The 24,843-nt window shown below is 41.7% G+C and overlaps 1 protein-coding gene across 6 annotated transcripts in view; it reads right to left on the bottom strand.

The window, feature by feature from the left end:
* SUSD4 (sushi domain containing 4) overlaps positions 1 to 24,629 on the bottom strand; it is a 122,072-nt gene extending 97,443 nt beyond the window's left edge. For all 6 annotated transcript variants that reach the window (XM_038395826.2, XM_038395829.2, XM_038395830.2 and 3 more), the window contains exons 1-2: positions 24,365 to 24,629; positions 23,393 to 23,561 (exon numbers count right to left, since the gene is read on the bottom strand). In XM_038395826.2, coding sequence (XP_038251754.1) covers positions 23,393 to 23,537 — 145 coding nt within the window. In that variant the 5' untranslated portion in view covers positions 23,538 to 23,561; positions 24,365 to 24,629. The remainder of the gene's footprint in view (positions 1 to 23,392; positions 23,562 to 24,364) is intronic.
* Between the last annotated feature and the right edge of the window lie 214 nt (positions 24,630 to 24,843).

Raw genomic sequence — 24,843 nt, 5'->3', positions numbered from 1 at the left:
TGAGATCTTTAAATTTCACACCCCCTACTTTGGCCTCAATCAGCTTTGTCATCAGACAGTCTATTAAAACATTTAAAAAACATAGGTGACAACACATCCCTGGTATACTCCTGATCCTATTGAAAATCAGTCTATAATAGAAGCGTTGACCCTCACGCAGCTAAAAGTACCATGGTACAGTTCCTCCCCTCAGCATACTAAGTCCTCAGGCACCTCACATTGGCCTAGCAGTATCCACAGTGCTGATAAATGCACAGAGCCAAAAATCAGCAGTAATGTCTATAAATGTCTTTTGTTGCTCTAAATGTTGTTCAATAACATTCCGCAGAGCATATATAGCAGGGATTGTAGATCAGTCTAAGGAAGCCACATTAGTTGTGTCTCACTTTTGGGTTAAGATAATATTTCACAAAAAGAAAAGGAGTACTTGTAGCACCTTAGAGACAAACTTATTTGAGCATAAGCTTTCGTGAGCTACAGCTCACTTCATTGGATGCATGCAGTGGAAAATACAGTAGGGGGATTTTATATACACAGAGAACATGAAACAATGGGTGTTACCACTCTCGTTACAGTGTGTATGATCAGGTAAGGTGAGCTATTACCAGCAGGAGAGAAAAAAAACCTGATAATCCCTACAAAAAGTTTTTTTTTCCCCCTCTCCTGCTGGTAATAGCTCACCTTACCTGATCACTCTCGTTACAGTGTGTATGGTAACACCCATTGTTTCATGTTCTCTGTCTATATAAAATCCACCTACTGTATTTTCCACTGCATGCATCCGATGAAGTGAGCTGTAGCTCACGAAAGTTTATGCTCAAATAAATGTGTTAGTCTCTAAGGTGCCACAAGTACTCCTCCTCTTTTTGCGAATACAGATTAACACGGCTGCTACTCTGAAACCTGACAATATTTCAGTTGATTCAGTAGTATGGTATTTACAGTAATTCCTGAGGCTGATAGCGGGGTTATTCCCCTGTAACTTGAGCAAGCTGATTACTCTCCTTTTTGAAACAAGGAATGATGCAGCCCCTTTTCCAACCTTGTAGAATGTGATCAGTTTCCTCAAACTTTTAAGATAATTGTATGAAACCAGTTAACTAAATCTGGGCACCCACTCTTTAGCATTCTGATGAAATATTGTCATGACAAGGTACTTTATCATTTCTTCTAATGTCACTGGCATGTTTTCTGCTGGGTTCTGGATGAAGTTGTAATTTTCATCTTGGTGAGGGATCAGTTCATTAAATTAAAAAAAAGTTGTGCATCAATATCCTGGTGGTATTCTCCATTTTTATCCTTAACTGTCCACAAAAATGGACATTTCAAACACACATTTCTGATCAGGGTCTTTCAGAGGCTTCCTCAATACACCATGCCATACTATTCCACCATTGATTATGATTGTTCCAACAGGCAGCCTTGAGTGTGAAATTCCCCAGGGTACTATCTGGACAGATGGACAACTGTGTCGCCTCTAATCACCAACCTGGGATGTCTTTTACGCTGCTTCGCTGTGAAAGTGACCACTCCTGGTCCTGCTCTCACACAGCCACTAACATGCAAAGTCACGTCCTCCTGAACTGAAAGAGTGTTATACCTAATCACTCAAATTACATTACAGGGCAATACTAGCAAATTCCCAGTCTCAGACTTGTCCCCAGAAATGTGCGTCTTGCACTGCCCAGCTCTTTCATTCTGTGCAGTACACGCTTCTAGAAAGTCTGTCGTTTCATTAATAAAAAGAAAAGGAGTACTTGTGGCACCTTAGAGAATAACAAATTTATTTGAGCATTAGCTTTCATGAGCTACAGCTCACTTCATCGGATGCATTCAGTGGAAAATACAGTGGGGAGATTTATATACACACACAGAACATGAAACAATGGGTTTTATCATACACACTGTAAGGAGAGTGATCACTTAATGCATGATAGAGAATGCATCTTCTTACAACTACAATACCCACCTGCTGAAGTGAAGAAACAGATTGACAGAGCCAGAAGAGTACCCAGAAGTCACCTACTATAGCACAGGCCCAACAAAGAAAATAACAGAACGCCAATAGCCATCACCTTCAGCCCCCAACTAAAACCTCTCCAATGAATCATCAAGGATCTACAACCTATCCTGAAGGATGACCCATCACTCCCACAGATCTTGGGAGACAGGCCAGTCCTTGCTTACAGACAGCCCCCCAACTTGAAGCAAATACTCACCAGCAACCACACAACAGAACCACTAACCCAGGAACCTATCCTTGCAAGAAAGCCTGTTGCCAACTCTGTCCACATATCTATTCAGGGGACATCATCATAGGGCCTAATCACATCAGCCACACTATCAGAGGCTCATTCACCTGCGCATCTACCAGTGTGATATATGCCATCGTGTGCCAGCAATGCCCCTCTGCCATGTACATTGGTCAAACTGGACAGTCTCTACGTAAAAGAGTAAATGGACACAAATCAGACGTCAAGAATTATAACATTCAAAAACCAGTCGGAGAACTCTTCAATTTCTCCGGTCACTCGATTACAGACCTGAGAGTGGCTATCCTTCAACAAAAAAACTTCAAAAAACAGACTCCAGTGAGAGACTGCTGAATTGGAACTAATTTGCAAACTGGATACAATTAACTTAGGCTTGAATAGAGACTGGGAGTGGATGAGTCATTACACAAAGTTAAAACTATTTTCCCCATATTGTTTCTCCCCCCCCCCACCACACCCCCCACTGTTCCTCAGACATTCTTGTTAACTGCTGGAAATGGCCCACCTTGCTTGTCACCATGAAAGATTTTCCTCCTTCCCCCCCCCCACCCCCGCTGGTGATGGCTCATCTTAAGTGATCCTTCTCCTTACAGTGTGATGATAAAACCCATTGTTTCATGTTCTGTGTGTGTGTATATAAATCTCCCCACTGTATTTTCCACCGAATGCATCCGATGAAGTGAGCTATAGCTCACGAAAGCTTATGCTCTAATAAATTTGTTAGTCTCTAAGGTGCCACAAGTACTCCTTTTCTTTTTGCAAATACAGATTAACACGGCTGCTACTCTGAAACCTGTCATTTCATTAATAGCAAATGATATGCACAAAACTTCCAAATGGATGTTCCCAAACACTACAATCCAAGCACACTAGTTTACATAAAACAATAAAACAAGTTTATTAACTACAGAAAGAAAGTTTTTACGTGATTACAAGTAATGAGGCATAAAAGTCAGAATTGGTTACAAAGAAAATAAAAGATAAAACATCACTAATATCTAACATGGCAAACTAAATGAATTAAAAGGAAAGGTTTTTCTCACCACACAGTTTTTGCTGTCTTTACTGGCTGAGAGCCTCCCAATAGGACCTCTCCCCCAGTTCAGGGTTTTTTCAGGCATTATTGCTGCCGTGAGCAGAGAAGAGTGGAGGAGAACAGTAATCTGTGTTGAGTGTCCTTTGTTCTTATACCTCTCTTCTCTAAGGATTAACTCCAACTGGGGTACAGGCGACAGCCAGTCTGTCACATGGGAAACCCCCCACAGTTACATTGCCCAAAATGTAAATTTCTTGTTCACCCTCTTCTTCCTGCCAAAGAATGACTATTTACCTAGATGACAGTCTACTTGATTATGCTGACACCTGGCTGAGGTGCTGGCTAACCTTTTGTCCCCGAGGAACTGGCTTCGGCTGCTTTTCTAACCTTGGAGCATGTCTCAACAATGTCATACGGTATAATCTTATAACTTTATATACAATGTTGCTACACACATTTTACCAGGACAAAAATGGTCAGTAGATTATGAGTTTTCAAATGATCGTTCACAAGGCGTACTTTATACTTTATCATCATTTTGTAAAAAGGGTGAACATAAGAGTACAAATTCACACTCAGTTAAGACATTTCTGTTACTCTATTACCCATTTCCTTCTCTCTTCACTGACTTTACTCAGAACTTCAAATCCATTCTGAACTGCTCTTTTCCCTCCCCCCATCTCACGCACAGTATAAAAACCTGAACAGAATAGACTACAATAATAATGGCTGTTTAAACTTCACTGGGAGAAGTAATGAGAATGCTAGTATGAATATTAACTTAAACGTATGTTAAATATAATGCAACTTGCCAGGGCTACGAGTGCTTTAGCAGACCACTAAAGTGCTTTCAGAACCAGTATAATTTTCCAAACTCTGGTCTTGGATCAGTGACCACAAAGAGAAAAAATTGACTCCGATCTATTTATTTTAGCATCATTACACAAATTTTGACACCTGAAATTATTATTTGGAATAAATTTTCAAAATGGGAACTGAGAAAAGAAATGATCCAACCTATTGCAATGTTTGCTATATTGCTACTGTAGGTAAATTCCTGCCTCTGCTACTCCTACTTTGTTTCCAGGTACTCCAGAAGCTCAAGTTCTAAGTCTTGGTCCTTGAGAACCATAAAAAGGACCTTTTGCAAAAAAAAAATAGCAACAGATCACCTACCAACTTCACTGAGCCATTCTTTCAAGGACTGATACTGTAATAAGAAAAAAATGAACAGCTATAAGTACATCCTGCAAAAAAGTTTGATTAAAGAGGGAGCCCTGGAGTTAAAAACCATCAGTGGTGGCAGATCATCCTTAGGAAACAACAGCCAGTGTGGCAAGACAAGTAAAGCCCTTGGACCAACTGTCTTCTCTTTAGAGCTAAAAGTAATAGTGACTTATGTCAGCACCAAACTGCTGCTGTTTAGCTTTACAAATCCTGGGCAATCAGGCCTAGATATGCAGAATCATTCCCTTCCAAATATACAGTATGATAATGAGAACATGAACATTTTTAAAAGAGGCATCTATTGACCCTTAGATTCAAATATCAGCATCCAGGTATAGCATCTTGCCCACCAAATAAGCCTGGTGTAAATGCCAACTTGAGTCAGGTAAGACAAACAAGCCCAGACCTACTCACCACCTGGGAAGCAAAGCTACACCCAAACCTTTGAAAGATTTTATCACCAAGATAAATGTCCCATTTCACCTCCTGTGACAGAATGTCTGTCAGTCATTTATATTTGATGGCAAAGGAAACATTTGAAAAAGATTTTTAAAAAGAGGCCTGGATAATCTGGAGACAGCCAGACTAAATGATCTGAGAAATGCTATACTTGAGTTTGGTAGTTGAACAGGCCGCATTAATACTAAGCATTGTTAAAAAGGACCTTCACCCCATCCTCAGATAATCTTCTGGGGAAGGCACCAACCCTAACTGTGAGTTTATATTCAAATAACTGTTTTGGAAAATGAGGTATACTGCCCGGGATTTAAGTGGCCAACAAGGATAGGGATGGGGATTAGAGAGGCCTCTCTGGACACTGGAGGGAGAGGCTATTAGTTTGATCAGGAGAGTAAAAAAGGACTTTCTTTCTAGAAATGAGAAATTTTCTTTTTACCTATACCTAGGGCCCCACCAAATTCACAGGTCATTTTGATCAATTTCATGCTCAGGATTTTAAAAATCTTAAGTTTCATGATCTCAGCTATTTAAATCTGAAATTGCATGGTGTTGCAATTGTAGGGGTCCTGACCCAAAAAAGAGTTGGGGGGGTTGTCACAAGGTTATTGTAGGGGAGTGGGGGGGTTGCGGTACTACTACTCTTATTTCTGCACTGCTGCTGGTGACAGCGCTGCCTTCATAGCTGGGCAGCTCTGAAGGCAACTCAGAAATAAGGGAGGCAATACCGCAGCCCTCCCTGAAAAAACCTTGTGACCCCCCCCTGCAACTCCCTTTTGGGTCAGAACCCCCAATTTGAGAAACACTAGTCTCCCCCATGAAATCTATACAGTATAGGGTAAAAGCACACAAAAGGCCAGATTTCACTGTTCGTATGACCGGGGTCCTGGGGAGCCAACTGAGGTCACTCCATTAGGGTAAACTGCAAAGAATGGGGCAGACAATCCCCAAAGCTGGTGGCTATTCCAATACTTAGATATACCAAGCCAGCACAAAACAGCTTCTATAATACCTCATTAGTTACCCAGTAGCCAACAACACAGTTCCCTTAAAGTAACCTAGCCTTAGGCCTCCACCCAGATACCCAAGTCAAATATGAAGAGGATTACTGAAAATCCTATTCATCATATACAAGAGTTCTATCAATCCCAGAGGATCAGACACATTTCAAATTTTACCCAAATACACACTTAGAGCCAATTCTTATTAACTAAACTAAAAATTATTTAAAAAAAAAGAGTATTTGTTAAAAGATCAGTATACATACAAACATGAGTACAGTTCTTGAGATTTAGATTCATAGTATAGATGGTAAGCTTTGTAGCTGTAAAGAGTTCTTTCATAATTAGTCCATGGGTTATAGTCCAATGATCATATTCATGATGTTCCAGCTTTGGACTGGAGATCTCAATTTTAGGCTTAAGCTTCCCCTGCATGAAGCAGATCTGAGATAAAAAGGATCAGGACCCCTGACATTCTTATCCAGTTCCAGGTCTTCCTTAACAGCTTGGAGTCCTTAGGCGAGCAATAGGCAATTATGGATACTTTGAAACAGACCTATTTCCTAAGCATCACCAGTAATTAACACAAATTAACACAAGGCAATTTATCCATTAGGCAGTCTATCACAAACTTTGAAGAGACATATAGACAATGACATTATTTCACAAAAGATTCATCTAAATGTTATTACCACCAAATATGTTTTGATCTTTGAATCAACAGCTATACAGTTTACATGGCTAACATTTAACAAAATATGAGTACACACATAGAAATTAGAGGCGATACTAATTGTAACAATATAGGTTTGCATTTCAAAATTCTAGCCTAACTACCAAGGAATGGTCCTAATTACCATTTATACCACTTTTCTATCATGTCTCTAAAGGTTGAATCTGGGTTATTTATCCTGCTTAACCCTTTCTGGTGATGAGTCACACTTTGTATAAGAATCGTTGCAATTAGACAACAGTGGTAGCAACAATGATTTGCATGGTCATATTTTAATTAGATAACATCACAGTCCATGATGTGTTTTTCCATGACCATGAATTTGGTAGGGCCCTACCTATACCTACGGCTATGGCTACACTACAGCTTAAGTGTGAATTAACCTCTCCCCCAGCAACATAATTTATGCCAATTTAAGCATTGGTGTGGACAGCACTATGTCGGTGGGAGAGCTTTTCCTGCCAACATACCTACTGTCGCTCAAGGGGGCTGGAGTACTTAAGCTGACAGGAGAGCTCTCTCCCATCAGCTTAGAGCAACTACATTAGAGAGCTTACAGCTAAATGAAGAGGAGCCGGCTTATATGGGATTTTGCAAAGTACTGAAATGAGGTATGTTATGCACAGTTTCTTTTATTTTCATCTATTTTAAATGACATTTTAATCTGATTTTCCATTTTTAATAAATCTTGTTTCCAATAAAACTTCTACTATGTGAGTGTTTCACATAAGCTGCCTCTAAAAGGAAGAAAAGGTCTTCAGTCTCTAAGGGAAGTAAAGAAGGCAAAAAGAAGTTTCTGGAACCTAATCCCCCAATAAGGTGTGCTGCAAAGGAATAGGGTAGGGTGTCCAAGGGGAGAAGTGTAAGAACCCAAGGATGATTTCACTTACATTTAAAAATAACTGGCTATGCTTGGGGCCAATCTTCCCAGTGAAGTTCCTCTCTCATCTCTAAGTCCTTTCACAGTACCAGGCAGGTTTATTCAAGGAAGACAGAACAGACTGGAAGGTTTCATTCTGCTACACAGGAACAGTTCAAGTTGCAAAACAATGCTACAAAAATCAGGGATTTACCAGATTGAGATAGGGAGTCAAAATAATATGCTCAGAAAGACAGCTTTAACATCACCTCATGAAGTTGGGAAGGAAGTAAATCTCTGTCTACTCTGGTCAGACTGCTGAGGAATGGTATCCCTGAATCACAATCTCATTGTTTGGCTTATTATATAAATACTTCACAGAGCCAACTCTTGTGCAATTTGAATAAGGTCTGACACTTAGAATGAAGTCTTTGAGTGCTATCTGATAGTCTTCGGAGACAGCACATAAGATCCAAATTTGCCCTTGCAGCCCTCAGCTATGATAGTAGTTCTCGTAATCCTAGGCTTCTCAGCCAGAGGGGAGGTCACTGTGATGCAAGCCATTGAGAGTGAGGAAAGAACACTTGCAGGGGAATGGAAAGATAATCAGTAGGAAAATCCTCAAACCCTATTCCAAAAATTAGTTTAAAAAAAAAAAAGTGACAAAAACCAACACAGTTTTCAGTTTAACATGTACAACATGGGGCCATTTACTGAAGGGCTACAAAATCTATGAAGTTGTGGTTCAGCTGCCTGAAATGCTTTAGTTTTGATTTTCAAAAGAAATATTGTGACCACATGATCACCAGAATAAAAAGCTACAAAAATATCACCACATATCGAACAAAAGCTTTTTATAATATGCATTATTTGCTACAGTGGCAAGGTTATTTTTTCTCCCCATCCAACCAACTTCAGAAATTAAGTTGAGAATAACGAGCCTATAAAATGACTACAAACATCAGATGGTAGACTGCTTGGTGACATCTAGCACCTACTGCTTTAAAGTTTCGTTGGCATAATAAGATCATGCTTTAGACTATATTTAGAACCATGTCGTATAAAAATGAAGAGCACATTTCTAAGAGAATATGATTCTCAGATCTGAGATGCTAATGTACCATGGAAAAAAAAATTAGTTAACATAATCCAGGGCTAATTTATAATATTATATAGTAAACAGTGTGCTCGACTTAATTTTTTACACTATTAATACTGAACAGCGATTTTACTATATTTTATAATCCATACGTTTTAAATAACTTTTTACCCTCATTTATTGGTTGATACCCTTACCCACCAAGACTGACTGATGATATTTTTGAACACCATGGATTTACTTGTTCTATCCAGAGGATTTTCCAGAGAATCCATTAGGGGAATTGAGTAAAAAACTTTCACACATACAGAACATGGATTTGGAAACTGTATGGATCAATAGCATCCAAAACAGATTTCACATCAAATCAAGTCTCTGTAAATAGGTATTTTTCAGCCTATTTGTGACATCCCTCTCTCCCCCAATGAACCCAATTTATCTGATTATTTCCTCAAATAGATTCCAAATGAAAGAGAAATAGAAGTGCTGTGTATTATATAAAAATTAAATGGATATGCCAAGCCCAGTGCTCCTCCCCATCACCCACACAGACGGCATTCCAATAGAAACATTAAACACAATGCCATCCCTCTCTGCTCTGCTGCTCTCCTCTTTTTCTTCCTCCCTAGCCTTACTAAAGCAGCTTAATTTACTTGAAGATAACCTTGAAATGACTGCTAATGAAAGCAGCAAATTTTTTCCATCTCCCATATTGTTTTTTTTTACTTTCATGGCAAGCGTGCATGCATGCGTGTGCGCATAAGATTAACGTACATGCACGTGTGCATAAAAGTAATATGCATATGTAATTATTAGTCTGTCTCTTTCTCCACACCTTTCCCCTCATCTGTGTGTCCATTTATTTACTTTCTTCCTCCTAAATCCTTCACAGTTAGTACAAAGTAGCATGTCCGGTGATAAAGAGCCCTGCTCCTTTGAGGTGCTGAGTGTGACAGACTGTGGGGTACGTCTGTGTGTCAAACCATAAATTTTCCATTTTGTTTTGAGAATGCTATTGTCGACTGTAACCTTCATTGTGACTGTCACTTTTGATTGTACTAGGGTGACCAGACAGCAAAGGTGAAAAATCGGGACGGGGGTGGGGGGTAATAGGTGCCTATATAAGAAAAAGACCCAAAAATCAGGACATCTGGTCACCCTAGATTGTACTCACCATGCTGGAATAAGATATCCAGTTTATACTCAAAAATCAGCCTGGCCCTGACACAGCCAGTTTCTTCTGAATAATGTCCTGCTCATGCAGGGGTGTGGGACACTTTGGAGAGCGCTAACAGTGAGAAAGCCATCAAGGATCATTAATGGTGACTGACTCTTCTCTTCTGGAACCACGGGTTTTCTACTGGTAGGGCCTCTGATTTTTGAATGACTCCTTGCCATGAAGTGCTGGACTCTGGAATTTCCCCAGCTGAAGCACATGGGAAAAGGAGGGACAGACTGTTTTAAAAAGGTGAGTGTTTCTCTGAGCAAGGAGCCAGACCACCGCTACATGCAAGAAGGCCAGGCTAAGGAGAGAGAAGGCTGGGTGGAAGGGCCATCTAGCCTATGAACCCATACCAAACCCAGGACTCACAAGAGAGGCGAGATCACACTAAAGGGGCTGCATATTCAGGATTGTGTGGTTTTCCAAAGATCTGTAACTATCAAGTGTTTCAAGAATAAAAGTATCTGTGCTTTTAAGCAATTCCCTTGCTAAGTCTGCGTTCCATGTGCCTGCCATTGTTGTCCCTGAAGGGGTTAATCAAGAAGCTCAGAGTGCCCAGACCCAGAGTCAGGTGGACTCCAAGGGAGTGTGCATAAGCTACCATGGGCTCAGGAGGGCTGGTTCCAGGGTTTAAGGTAGCCAGCGCAGCAGAGCACCATATCCCAAGAAAGGGGTACAGATGTGAGGTCTACACCTGCAAGCATGCCATAGCGTATGTCTACGCTGCAATAAAACACCTGTGGCTAGCCCACGTCAGCTGACTGGCTCACAAGGGCACAGCCCAGGGCAGCGGGTGTGATAAAATCGCAGTGTAGACATTTGGGGTCCTTCCAGAGGGGGAGTGGGCAAGTTTCTGACACTGAGCACCTTCTGAGAGGTACTGAGAGCCCTCAACAGGAGGGATAGATGCTGAAAATTTTGCAAGATAAGGCCAATAGCCTGTGCATTCCTACATTTACCGTTTCCCCATAATGATAGTCATTTTGTTGTACTGCCTCTTGTGTTCTCAGGTTACCAACCTTTAAAGGTTAAAGCAGCAATTAGTTCCAATTAAGCTATTTTTAAATGCACTCATAATTCCAATTTATGTGCAACCAAATTAATTACTATTTATTTTCCTTTTGGAGTGGGTCATTTGTATATTCTCTGAACTGTGTGGTATTCATACAGTATCTATAAAAATATTGTAGCAATTGTGTGAGATGTGATGCAGAGAAATATGCCTGTTTCACTCATAGGTACCATGCTTCCTGAATACTAATTAGTATTACAAAAACATTGGTGTAGCACTGTAAGTTTACAAAGAACTTTAAAAACCATAGATAAAAAGGTTCTTGCCATGATGTGCTTACAATCAGAGGGTCCGATGCTGAACTTATGTTGAGTACCATTTTCTCAAGTGATTAATTCCATTGACTTCACCCCCCATTACAAACCCACTATTCTTGATTAGACTGCAAGCTCCAATACACCTCTAAGTCCTCCACATTTTGTCCCCACTTAGAAATGCTCCCGACACCTTTCTAATACACTTCTAGCATAGCTCCAGACTATTGCGTGACAAACATTCCTAGATAATAACCACCTCCATTTTAGACAGAGAAGGAGCTAAGGCACAAGGACATTAATTAGTAACTACCTCCAGAAATTCTGGTGTACGATGCTTGCCCAAGACCACATAGGATGTCTATACATAAAAGCCAGTTCACCTGTGGTCCAGTCTATTATCTTAGCCACAGGACCATCCGTTTTTTCCCCTGCATCCTCATTCATTCCACAGAAATGCCATCATGTGAAACTATTTACTACGAAAATTCATCAGTGTGTTTCACAGTGCTTTTCAGAGGTCAGTATGTAGGAGTAGCCTCTTTGTACAGACAGCATAGGAAAATTAGTTCAAATATGCATACTTCGTGAGAGGCACCAGGCTACAGGGATAAGGGTTGGCTCTGGTATACAAGGGACCTGGTTCTATTCCTGGCTCTGCCTTGCAGAATCTCTGCCAGCCCCCTGACCTAGCCAGGCCAATCTGTCTCTTTTGATCGCTGTTGGGGAGGTTACATAATCTAGCTTTAAAACAAACTTAGCGGTGACCTCAAAAAACCAGAACACAGAAATTTCATCACCTTAATGACTCCTTCATGGGTTGGCAGCAAGGTTTGAATGCAGAACTTTTAGATCCACACCACAGACCTCTGCCACTTGAACAAACACTTTGCCAGTGAGTTACACAACTATTTGTTAGACAGCAGTAGAATATTGGGAATCAGGATTCTTTCTGTTCCTGATCTTGGGAATGAAGTGTAATCTTGACTATACTGCCTGCTCTAACCACTAGGACACATACTTAGCACATTCATTCTGAAAGGCAATATAACTAAACGAATGAAACTTGTTTGCCACAGTAGAGACCTGGGTCCTATTCCCAGTTCTCTCTTTCATTACAGTATCTGTAAAATTCAGGAAAAGATACCCCTATTTAGAAGGCAGGAAGGTATGTGTCTTTGTTCAACAAGTTGACAAGTATATACAATCGCTAGTCTGAATCAGTGAAAGAGATGAGACTAGAACCCATGGTCGACGCACTATCCCCCCCCCCTCCGCAAACACACACACAGTATACTGGAGAGCCTTGGTGTTGAGTCTGCATAATCTCCTCAACATGCATTTTAACCACTAATTCCAAAAACAAAGGTCTGAAAAACCTTTTTAAAATTTCATAGATCTTCTTTTCAGTTCTTTGTCTGAGCTCTCAGCAAAGGGAATCCAGCTTCATGTCTCTCCTGCATCTGGCTTTTTCCCCTGCATATGTGTGCAAAACAACATCAGAAGAACTTAGCATCTTTGTAAACTCATTGTTGGGATGCAGTACTTCAGGATCCCCTTGATCATAAAACCGTAAGAATGGCCCTACTGGGTCAGACCAAAGGTCCATCTAGCCCAGTATCCTGTCTTCCAACGTGGCCAGTGCCAGAGGGAATGAACAGAACCAGTAATCCATCCCCTGCCGTTCATTCCCAGCTTCTGGCAAACAGAGGCTAGGGACATCATTCCTGCCCATCCTGGCTAATAGCCATTGATGGACCTATCCTCCATGAAATTATTTAGTTTTTTTTTTGAATCCTGTTATGGTCTTGGCCTTCACAACATCCTCTGGCAAGGAGTTCCACAGGTTGACTGCGTCGTATGAAGAAATACTTCCTTTTGTTTGTTTTAAACCTGCTGCCTTTTAATTTCATTTGGTGACCCTTAGTTCTTGTGTTATGAGAAGTAGTAAATACCACTTCCTTATCTACTTTCTCTATTCCAGTCATGATTTTATAGACTTCAATCATATCTCCCCTTAGCGATCTCTTTTCCAAGCTGAAAAGTCGCAGTCTTATTTATCTCTCCTCATACGGAAGCCGTTCTACACCCCTAATCATTTTTGTTGCCCTTTTCCAATATATCTTTTTTGAGATGGGATGACCACATCTGCACACAGTATTCAAGATGTGGGCATACCGTGGATTTATATAGAGGCAACATGATACTTTGTCCTATTATCTATCCCCTTCTTAATTTTTCCCAGCATTCTGTTTGCTTTTTTGACTGCCACTGCACATTGAGTAGATGTTTTCAGAGAACTATCCACAGTGACTCCAAGATTTCTTTCTTGAATGGTAACAGCTAATTTAGACTCCATTTTATATATATTGTTGGGATTATGCTTTCCAACGTGCATTACTTTGCATTTATCAACATGAAATTTCATCTGCCATTTTGTTGCCTAGTCACCCAGTTTTGAGAGATCCTTGTGTAGCTCTTCACAGTCTGCCTGTATCTTAACTATCTTTAGTACTTTTGTATCATCTGTAAATTTTGTATCATCTAACCTTCACTTCCCCCAGTCTACTGTAGCTCCTGTCCTCTCTGCCAAGCTTCTCTCTTTTTTGTAGGTTTTTCCAAAAATAAAAAATTTGGCTATAAACAGAATCTCACATGCAACCTCAACTATGTTAAACCTACCACCTCTCCATAACACACAGCTCAATGGAGATGTTGGAGGCTGTGCTTCTGAATCTAGAGCACCTCCTCAGTGCATGGTGGGGCACTTCCTCTGTCCCAAAGGCCTTTACTTGGCTGCGAGTAATTGCTGTAAAGTCTGTCTGCCACAAGGCTATGTCCTTCCAGCTACACATCTCGGAGGCAGTTCCCCCTCTTCTTAAAGTCCTTCAGCAGTCCCAGTGATAGAGGCAAAATATAACAGTCTGGTAGTCCACAAACAGTCTGGGTTTGCCCTACTATGATTACAAGGCAAATGGGCTATTAATCTCTTAGCAAGGGCTGGGTCTCTAACCCCTTATCAGTCTGCGCGGCGCAGGCTGACTGTCCTAGGCTTTAAGGAAAGAGAAAACAAAATAAAGAAGGTCCCTTCATTTGTCCAGAAGCTCCAGGCGGTAGAGGCCCTTCAAAAAGTTTCCAGGTTAGCAGTTCTGCTCTGTGGTTTCAGGGAGCTCTGCTTCCATCCGAGTGCCTCCCCTCACTGTGTTTGGATCATGCTTTTTAAGTAGCCACCCTTCTCCACAGCTGACTGTGCCCAGAGGAGCTCATTAACCCCTTCCTGGCTGGGATGGGACGTTTCCTACAGCAGGAGGATATGCAGAATGTGACAGCAGCATGGCCATCTGGTGTAAACAAGTGAAACAGCGAGGAACTAAATTGAACTGTTTTGTCAGTTTCTTTCCTTTCATGCAAGGAACACACATCAGCATTATTTGCAGGAAGAAAACAGTTGTAGAAAGAAAAGAAGTTTTTGGAGTGCAGCCATTGAATTTCCACTGATCCCAAAACAAATGAGAAAGGTGGTACTGTTTTCTGACAATGGCTTGCAGAGAGCTGGCTGTTCACATGGAACTGGCTCTCCTTATTTCCAGCTGCTAAAGCACATTAAAATTTCCTGCAAACTCATTCAGTACTTTGTTTATGTTATCTTTCCATGTAAGCAATTGTTGTAGTTGCTCCAGGACCGTTATATGATAGTGAAAAGTTCTGTGATAGTAACTGGGAGTGACACCTATGGGATATCCATGAGATACTCTCTCACTGAAATAGAAATGTATTTTCCTTACTATGAAAAAGTTTAAGAACCCCATCCCACAGACCATCAGCTAGTTCTAAGGAGAGAGAGAGAGAGCGTGCGCGCGCGCGCTGGTTTTCCAAGGGTAATACTTTTGTATTGTTTATTATTCAAATAAAGATACTTCTGATATTAGAAAAATGCCATGTGCCACCTGAGATATACACATCCCCACATACCTATCCTGCTCGGAAGTATTATGACAGATAAATCTCACCTGGAAAGATTAGATTAACAGTCTGCTTGTGTAGTTTCTTTAGGCAACACATAAGGCCTGAACTTGCTCCCGGTAAAGTGAGTGGGATTTCTGTCACTGACTTCAGTGATGAGAGAATTGAGTCCAAAAAGATACATCGGAGATTTTTACCATACAAATGTGGCATCAAAAGAAAATTATAGATGTTGCCCACCCCCCAGCTCTTCCATTTTAAATTGCAATTGCAAGTCATTTTTTCCTTTGAATTGTCAAGAAAAAAATACAGTCCAATGAACAGGGCACTGGGCCAGGAGATCTATTCCCAGAGTTCTATTACTAGTTCTGCCACTGACAATGTAATGTGACCTTAAGCAAAGTCATTTCACTTTTCTGTGCCCATTTTCCCCAACTACAAAGAGAAGATAATGATATTTAACTTCCTTTGCAAAATGTTTTGAGATCTAGGGACAAAAAGGGCTATATGAAAGCTATGAATTATTAAATTATTATTAACAGGCAAAAATTTTTGCTAGAATATGTTTAATCTTTTCTTTTAATTTGATGCTCCTAGCAATGTGTCAGTAGTGATGTTGGCAGACTAACTACACATATTATCTTTCTAAGGCCAGTAATGTTGACAATAGAGAGAACTGTTCAACCAAAAAATTCTCTTAATAAAAAGTCTTGAACTTCCTCACAGAGTGGATGCTTTGTATCATTCCTAAATAATAAGCAGAAATCCAATTCAATATGGATACTACATCATTAAGAAGATATGACTAAATAAAGGAAAAAAAGTGATTCCAGGGTCACTCTTCGTGAGTGTGAAAATATGTCTGACATGTTTTGTCAGCATGTGCTTGGTGTGCACAGATGGTATTAACAAACTGTTCTAATGTTTTCAATACATGAAAAAGAAATGCCCCAATTTAGACTAATCATGTGAGCCAACTAGCTATTTGGGGAAAAGGCACCAAGAGCCCCTTCTGCAAACACAGGGTACCAAATCAGCACCAACATAAACAGTGGTGTAAGGTGGTTAGAAAACTAGTATAAATAAGTGTTCAGTGTCAGTACTGCAATTTGCTCCAATCTGACATCAAGTTGTTCTGTGTAAGCTTGACTCTCCCACCAACAGAAGTTGGTCCAATAAATGCTACAAGGTGGGTATGGTAATGTTTCTAATTCCCTGGGACCAACACAACTACAACAATACCGCATATATCCAGGGTGTGTGTAAACCAAGTGTAACTAACATGTTTATGGATATATAACATGGCAAGGAAAGAAAGATATAGGAAGATGTGAAATGAAGTAGGCAGGCTACTTTATCTCGCACCATAATTAGCTGGATTTCCTGCAACACAAACCTTCAGCCTCCTCAGTGTGGAAGTTGCACATAAAATTAGTGTACCGAACAAGACATTTGTGCAAGTTACACCATTTTACCCTTTACACTCATTTTCTGACCAATTTACATATGATGTGTAGCCTATGTTCACCACTGAATTAGGTTCAGAGTCTTTCATGGGTGTTGCATTTGCCTACATCAGATCTGAATTGGGGTCACATTCTCCACTCTTCGGCCCTACCAAAAACCACCCCATACATTTTTGACATCAGTGGAGTTGTAAGGGTGCAACAGTCATGGTTTTTAATAAGGTTTATTTTGTTACAAGGAACATATGAATATCAGAGAGGCAGATGTGGTAGATACTTGAAAAAAATTCAAAGTGTGTGATCAAAGCTCTATACAGAGAAATATCCATAAGAAAAGCCATAGAAATCAAAAGGGATGAAATTTTTCTACCTTCATTAGGGATCTTTACTTACTAACCCAGGGGTGGCCAACCTGAGCCAGAATTTACCAACATACATTGCCAAAGAGCCACAGCAATACGTCAGCAGCCCCCCCATCTGCTCCCCAGTGCCTCCCGCCTGCCAGCAGCCCCCGCCAATCAGTGCCTACTTCCGCTCCCCCTGCTCACTGCAATCAGGAGGCTACGAGGGCATGGCAGGCTCCAGGGAAGGGGCAGGGGCCTTGGTGGAAGGGTTGGAGTGTGGGCAGGGCTTGGGGCAAAGCAGGGGGTTGAGCAGTGAGCGCGCACACACACTGGAAAGTTAGCATCTATTGCTCCAGCCCCGGAATCAGCGCCTAAGTAAAGAGCCGCATATTAACCTCTGAAGAGCCACATGCGGCTCAGGAGCCCCAGGTTGGCCATCCCTGTACTAACCTTTGAGGCAAACAAACAATGTTAAAGATTAATCTTTTACTTTATGTAATAAATACTTTTCATGTCACAGCATCTTCCATATGAGATTATTATGACCATTTTACAAATGAGGAAACTGTGCAGAGAAAACTCAAATCATCTTTGCAAAATTCTACTCATCCACTCACATGGGATGAAGGATAATCATCATATTTTACAGTCCAGCCAAGCATTGTTCATTTTTTTCATTACTACCAATCATCATGGCAGAGAAAGCAGGCACACAAATTTGGATCATTTTGTAAGGATGTGCTAAGTGATTTGCCAAAGGTTAGAGTGCAAGTCAGGGGCAGAGCTGGGAACGGAACACAGATCTTAATTCTTATTGCCATGCCTTAGCAACAAGATCAAACTCCTTCTCATGAAGCACTAAGGGACTTTGCAAGAAGGAACTGCTTCAGCCTTAGCCTATCAAATAAGTCCACATCTCACAAGGATGTGGGTGGACACACCACTAAGCAAACTATCTGTTGTCTTACCAAGGTGTATAGAAGAACGTGTCATTTTAAATCAGAATTACTCAGTGGAATGAATTTAGAACATCTCAGCAAATATATTAAAAGATATGACAATGCCTAAACCAGCTGTTACAAAGTAACAAGCCAAGGCCGATACTGTAAAGCTAATTAATGATTTCACCAACCTCAGTTACATATGCCAGGTTGAAAAGAAGGGTGCTGTCTGTTTTGCTTGTCAACTGAAGCAGCCACAATGAAAAGGGAGAAGCAAAATATGCTGGCTACAGATATATTTATTGGGGTGTCAGTCAAAGAGTTTTTTCTGAACAGACTCCTATTTAAGATCTAAAAGTTTGCATGCACCAATTAAAAAGACAATCTCAAACAGTTTTGTGTCTCCAAAAACCACCAAAGACAGTAGGTTGTCAAAACAAAGGCGATGCACATCCCTAATGCGAACACAAGTCATCTGCATGCAAAAGATTTGATCCAGATGGAACAGTTCTAATTTGCTTGGCAACCTGAGAAAGATTTCTTATGGAATCATCAAATCCAGAATCAAGCACAGTCCAGGCTGCAATACAATAAAACAACAGAGCAATAAAAATTCAGCCTATATTTACAAGCAAAAACAATATTCTTCCTGGTTTCAACAGAGTCCAAAGCATGTTTGGGTACCTCACAAAAAAACAGAATGCAATACCCTTATTCACAACTAATAGTACCTTACATACATATCATAAGTACTCTCAATGGGAACCATTTGTACAGTATGGGATTACACAGTGCGAACAAAGGTGTCATAATCTGACTCAAAGAAAGTATCAACCACTAAAAAACAAACAAGCTGACATTGATTCAAACATACCAAAAATACTCCATCAAATTGCAATAGTGAGCTTCCTCAAAGGGCTATCCAAAGGGGGTGTGGGGGGTGACATTCCAAAGGACTAGAAATACTTCAGAGCCAACCAAGAAAACAAAAAAGAGAAATTAGCTCAAGTGCCTCTGCTGTTACAACAGCAAAATCCAAAACCCATGTCCAAACTCAGAAACTGACTAAAATAAAATCTTCACATGGTGAATTCTTTGCCCACAGTTATTAAAAAACTCAGAATTCCTGGAAAAATTAAAAATACTTCCAGAGATCTGCAACATTTGGAAAAATATATATTTATTTAATATCCCCTCAAAATGATACATGTACAGCCATGAACTCTGTAAATTGCTTATGTGCAATAAATCTTGCCTTTAGCACCAGCTATGCATTTAGTGTGTCTGAAGGTCTTAACACTGGTTATTTCTATTATTAAAAACACTTCTTCATTATAGACTAAACAGTAAAAAGCGCAAGATGAGCAAAGATACCAGGTGACTAGAAGAAAGTCCCAAGCTTACGTCAAGGGGGTTTAATTCATCTCTGGTGTGAATGTAGTTACATACACCAGGGAGGAATTAGGCATACTGAGCTTTGAAGAGTTTGTTCTTTTGATTTCATTTGTGGAGTGATTTTTCTGATGGATCATTCCAGGAACCACTTTTGAGAGAGTATAAATACTACAGACAGATTTATTCTCTGTAAAAATCACTGACAAGAGAAAAAAAAAAAAGAGGGGTTATAAATAATATTGATTTGGGGTGAACTGGCAGAACCTTAAAATCAATACAGTTTATAGAACAGTCAGATATAAAAGAGAAGGAGCTACACAAGTCATGACAAGATTATTACTTAGGGCCAAATTCTGCCCTCAGATAAGAACGGGAAGAATGTATTTTCATCCTATAAATGAAAACAGTGCTCTATGGCAAAGTGTAACCCAGGGATCTCAAACTCAAACCACCACGAGGGGCCATACGAGGACTAGTACATTGGCCCAAGGGCCGCATCACTGCCTCCTCCCGTTTGACAGCAGGAAGTGCTGGGAGGCAGGCAGAGAAGCGGAGACGCAGTGTGCTCAGTGGGGCGGAGGGTGAGAGGAGATATGGTGGGCCGAAGGAAATAACTCCACAGGCCAGCCGCATGTTTGAGGCCCCTGGTCTAACCTATCATCATTTTCCCCCTTTTCAATATGTATGTTAGTTTTTATTTTTGTCTTATAGCACACTGATGTTGTTAAAGATGAACCACTAAAACAAAATAATAAATACTTTCCACTTGCGTAGCATCTTTAATTTAAAATAATCAAAGCTCTTTCCAAACTATTAGTTATGTTTCAACACTCTCCTTGGTGACGACCCTATTTTACCGGCTGGGAAAACTAAGATACAAAGAGGTTAATGGCCAAATTTTCAACAGCATTCACTGATTTTGCACGCCTTAATATCTGGATATCCAACTTTAGAGTACTATAGAAGCCAGATTTTCAAAAGTGCTGAGCAAGCACAACTCCAACTAAAGTCCAGTCGGTGCTCAGCACTTCTCAAAATCACACCCTGTGTCTCAAGTTGAGCAGTCAAAAACTGAAGCATGCAAAACAAGTGGCCAAAGTGGTTTGTCCAAGACTATAACAGAGTAGGAAATAAAGATGGTGAGTCCTGGCTCACAGTCCCCTTCTTTAATTATAAAACCCCATTGTCTCACCACTTCCACCCTTCAGAAAAACAGGTATATGTATTCTACTACATGAAAGATTTGTTGATTTAGCAGACTGTGTATATACAAAAAGAAAAGGAGTACCGGTGGCACCTTAGAGACTAACAAATTTATTAGAGCATAAGCTTTCGTGAGCTACAGCTCACTTCATCGGATGCATCCGATGAAGTGAGCTGTAGCTCACGAAAGCTTATGCTCTAATAAATTTGTTAGTCTCTAAGGTGCCACCGGTACTCCTTTTCTTTTTGCGAATACAGACTAACACGGCTGCTACTCTGAAACCTGTGTATATACAGTACTCCTCAATACAATACATTGGAAAATAATACTGCTTAGAAATACAATCTATATTTTTCACTGGTTCTTTTAATCAAAGTTGTTTAATGCATTAACTTTCACTGGAATCAGGACAAGAATTTCTCTTTTGCCTGAAGCTGGCCTATAACAAAAGCTCTTCATACTAACAAACAATATATTGGATTCATATCATTCCTCTGAACCTTTCATCCTGAAGGACCCCGAAGTGCTTTACAAATGTAGAATGACATAGAAACAATATCAGGTTTCACTACTGAAGTGAAATGCAGCAGCTGTTTATTAACATCCACCACTACACACCTTCCATTAATCAGCAATTAATTAAGTAGTAGGATATGGGGTTTGGGATAGGAGATGGATCCATGAGGCACTCTCTCTCTTATGAGGTGGCCCACAAAACAAACGTTGGCCTGTTCAACTTAAACTGCAAGGGAAATATAGGTGGGCAGAACATAATTAAACTTTGATGTCCTGACCAACTCTTAAAGTGAACACTTTATTCTCGTGAAATATGCCACCCACTAATGCAGGGTGTTTAATGACCACACTAATTAATTTTTTTTTAAGTCTCATCAGAAAGGCAGCACTTTCAAAAAACACAGGGTCTCTTATAGCACGAGGTATGACTGCAAAATGAATTTAGCTGGAATATTAGCAGCTTCAAGGGATTTCTACTCTAAAATGGCATTATATTCTTGAGAAGAGAAAAAGATAAGCCAGCTTACAAATGGACCACATAATTAACGAGAGAAAGCGTGTCAGTATAGGAGATTCTTCAGTTTCTTCTCATGCCTGTTGTTAACTCAGGCCAAAATGTTCAAACTTGGGTATCTAAATTTGGCTCCTAAATCCATTGTTAGGCACCTAAAATACATTTCTGAAAATAAGGCAGCTTTTCTGAAGACAATGGGAGCTGCACATAAACACCAAAAGTAGAAGTGGGGTGAGTAACAGTGGATTTATGATCTTAACTGCAAGCACCGAAGTTTGAACAGTTTGATGCAATTCAGAGGCATGAAAAGAACCCCATGCTACAAGGCCTCTGAGTCTACCATTAATTGTGTGATCCAATCACAAATCAGCTTATTTTCCTCCCTCAAGAATATAACACCATTTAAGGATGGAAATCCTTTGAAGCTGCTAATGTCATTCCAACTAAGTTCACTTTGCAGCACAGCAGTTTAACTGAAGACTTTTCCTGCAATCCAGACCTAATTAGGGAATCAGTTTCAAGCAATTTGGTAATTAAACACATCTGCTTAAAATATCTCAAAAGCATCAATAAAATAAAAAGGTGTAAAAATTGTAATTAAAATCATAAAATGGACAAACATGAACTGGTCCTTTTTCAAAGTGGATGCAATGGAACTGAATGTTAATGTCTCTTTCTTTAGCCCCACATCAGAGGCTTTTTTCTCCAAAACACTGAACCTATGTTTCCCCAGATGCCTAGGTTAAGAATAGCAAGAGAGCTACCAGAAGAGGATTCTTGCTATTCATTATTAAAGCATTACGTTATTTTTAAATAAAAATTAATGTGTGATTATACTGGAAATATTTATTACCACTTGCTTCTCTCCAGACAGCATTTGAGCAAGGCTGTCTCCTGTCACCACTTTAGTGCCTGGGGTAGTTGTCTCCACATCAACCTACATGGTTATTCTTTCCTCTCTCCTCTCCTCTCCGTATTTGTATACATGTATAGATGGGAAAGCAGGGTGTAGATAAGTGTGGGAGGGTTACCCTATCAGCATCCATGTGTGTAAATGTGAGGGAAGTTTCTCCTCTCCTTTCAGGATGTGGAGAGGGGTGTTTTGCCTGCCAGCATCTGTGTGCGGGATTTTTACAGGAGAAAGAGGATTCAGTTCTCTAGTCTGTATCTATGAAAGGGAAAGGGAGTGGGGGGAGAGGTGGAGAGAAAGAAGTGTGAGGATTGTCTCCTATTAGTATCCATGGTTTGGTTTTGGGGATGAGATAAGAGGGTGATAAGGAGGGTGTCTCTCCTGGCAGCACCTCTCTGTGCATGTGTCTAGAAGGGTGGTGGGCAGAGGGTTTCTATATGTGCATATAGGGGTGGGTCCTGTCAGCATGCCTGAGTGTTGGGGAGCAGGAAGGGGTTCTTGCATCTCAGCATCCGTGTGTGCATAGGCATATGCAGAGGGAGGCTTTCATGCAAGGTGGTGTCTGTATACAGTGGGGTTCAGGACAGTCTGTCACACTGGCATTTGTGCATATGGGGTCAAATTAAGAATGTCTCCAGTGCTCAAATTATGGGAAAAACACAGGGGGACCCTGAATGTCAAGTGCTTCTTTAATGTAATGTAAGTGAGAAGTAAGGAGGCGGCTATAAGACAGAAGTGAGTTAGCCTTTAAACACAGCAAGGGGGCCCAGCACCCCGTCACTGGGGAACCTGCTTGCCTGCAGCCTGCCAGAGCCTCTCTCTCTTCATCTCTCACCGGCTAGCTTTCAGGGGCACTGCTGCTGCTGCTGCTGCTGCTGCTTGTCAGTCACATGAGTTAGTCACTCACCGCCCCTGATCTGTGCAGGGCCAAAGCACAGCACCAGCTGAAGCCACAAGACCACCACGAAGAGTCTCCGGGGGGACGGGGACTGCTGCTGCTGCTGCTTGTCTAGGAACAGATCCCCGCTGCTCGGGTTCATTCCATGATACATCTTTTATCCACAAAGGGCAATAATCTGCAACAAGAAAGAGAATATTATCTTGCCATCTCCGAGCTGGGCATCAATCTCTCCCTTCCTCCAGATGAAATCTCTGCCCACTCTTTTCCAAGGTGCAATCCCACTCCCAGCTCCGACATGCAACAAAACCTCTTTGGGGCAAGGACCTTGCCACCTACACATCTGGACAGGGCTATGGACGCCAAAGACAGGATATAAAATAATAATTATTATAATCATCTTTGTCCATCCCGTCCCCCGCTGTCTGATCCCTGACATGCAAACCACACTCCCCCAAATGCCCTCTCCTAATATGCAATCCCCTGCCCGCATGCTGCATACGCACGAAACCCCTGTGCCGTTCTGAACTCCCCTTCTACCCCCTGCAATAGCCAAGACTCCCTGGGAATGGGATGCAGTTTCCAAACAGCAAATCAGCCTCAAGGCAAAGACGCAGCACCGAAGCCACCTTCACTGTGCTGCTCCATGCAATTCACAGCTTGCTACCGTGATAAAGTATTATAACCACCTAGGGTCTCCGGTCTGCCAAGGCCACCCCGGACTTAGAGCTCTCATCTTACAAATATCGCAACGCTCCCCTCTCCACCCAGCAGCGAACTGTCGGAGGGAGGGGGGGGGGGTTCGTGAATGCAGGCCCCAGCTTCTGTTAATTCTGCCAGGGGGAAATACACGGTTCCCCCTTTAACTCCCCACCCCGGCTTCCCCCTGACGCTGCTCCCCTGTACACTCCCCCATTTACTGCCTTCCCCCTTGAGGCTGCTTCCCCGGCGCACGGAGCCAGGTGCGCACTGCGCCCTTACCTGAGCGCTGCCCGCCTGCATGGCGCCTCCCTCCCCCGGGCGAGCCCCCAGCTGGGCACGACCCACTGCTACTGCCGCCGCCAGCCGCGGCAGCTCCCCCGCCCGCTGGAGGGGACGGGCTGAGCCACACACGCGGCGCGCGCCGCCGCTCGCGCTCATCCCACCTGTGTCTGGCGGGAGGGGGAGGGGGAGAAGGCGGGCGGCCCCAGCGCCCAGGCTCCAGCGGCTGCCAATGGGAAGCCTGGGCCCGAGCCTGCACCTGCCCGCTGCGCGAGCCGCCTTCTATCTCCTCGCCCACCCAGAGCGCGCGCAGCTCCCACGCATTCCGCATTCCCCAGCGCTGCGTGTGCATGGCCGGAGCAAGCAGGGGGTTGCTGCTGCAAAATCTGCTGGGTCCCCCGCTTCTGCAGGGACTACGGGAGAAAGCAAGAGCCTGGGGTGCCAGCCCCCCTGGGCGCCCTATTATGCATACATGACAG

The sequence above is a fragment of the Dermochelys coriacea genome, chromosome 3 (genome assembly GCF_009764565.3).
Source record: "Dermochelys coriacea isolate rDerCor1 chromosome 3, rDerCor1.pri.v4, whole genome shotgun sequence".
NCBI classification, from domain to species: domain Eukaryota; kingdom Metazoa; phylum Chordata; order Testudines; family Dermochelyidae; genus Dermochelys; species Dermochelys coriacea.
Note: the sequence above shows the minus strand (reverse complement) of the source record. Positions and strands in the feature narration are given on the sequence as shown.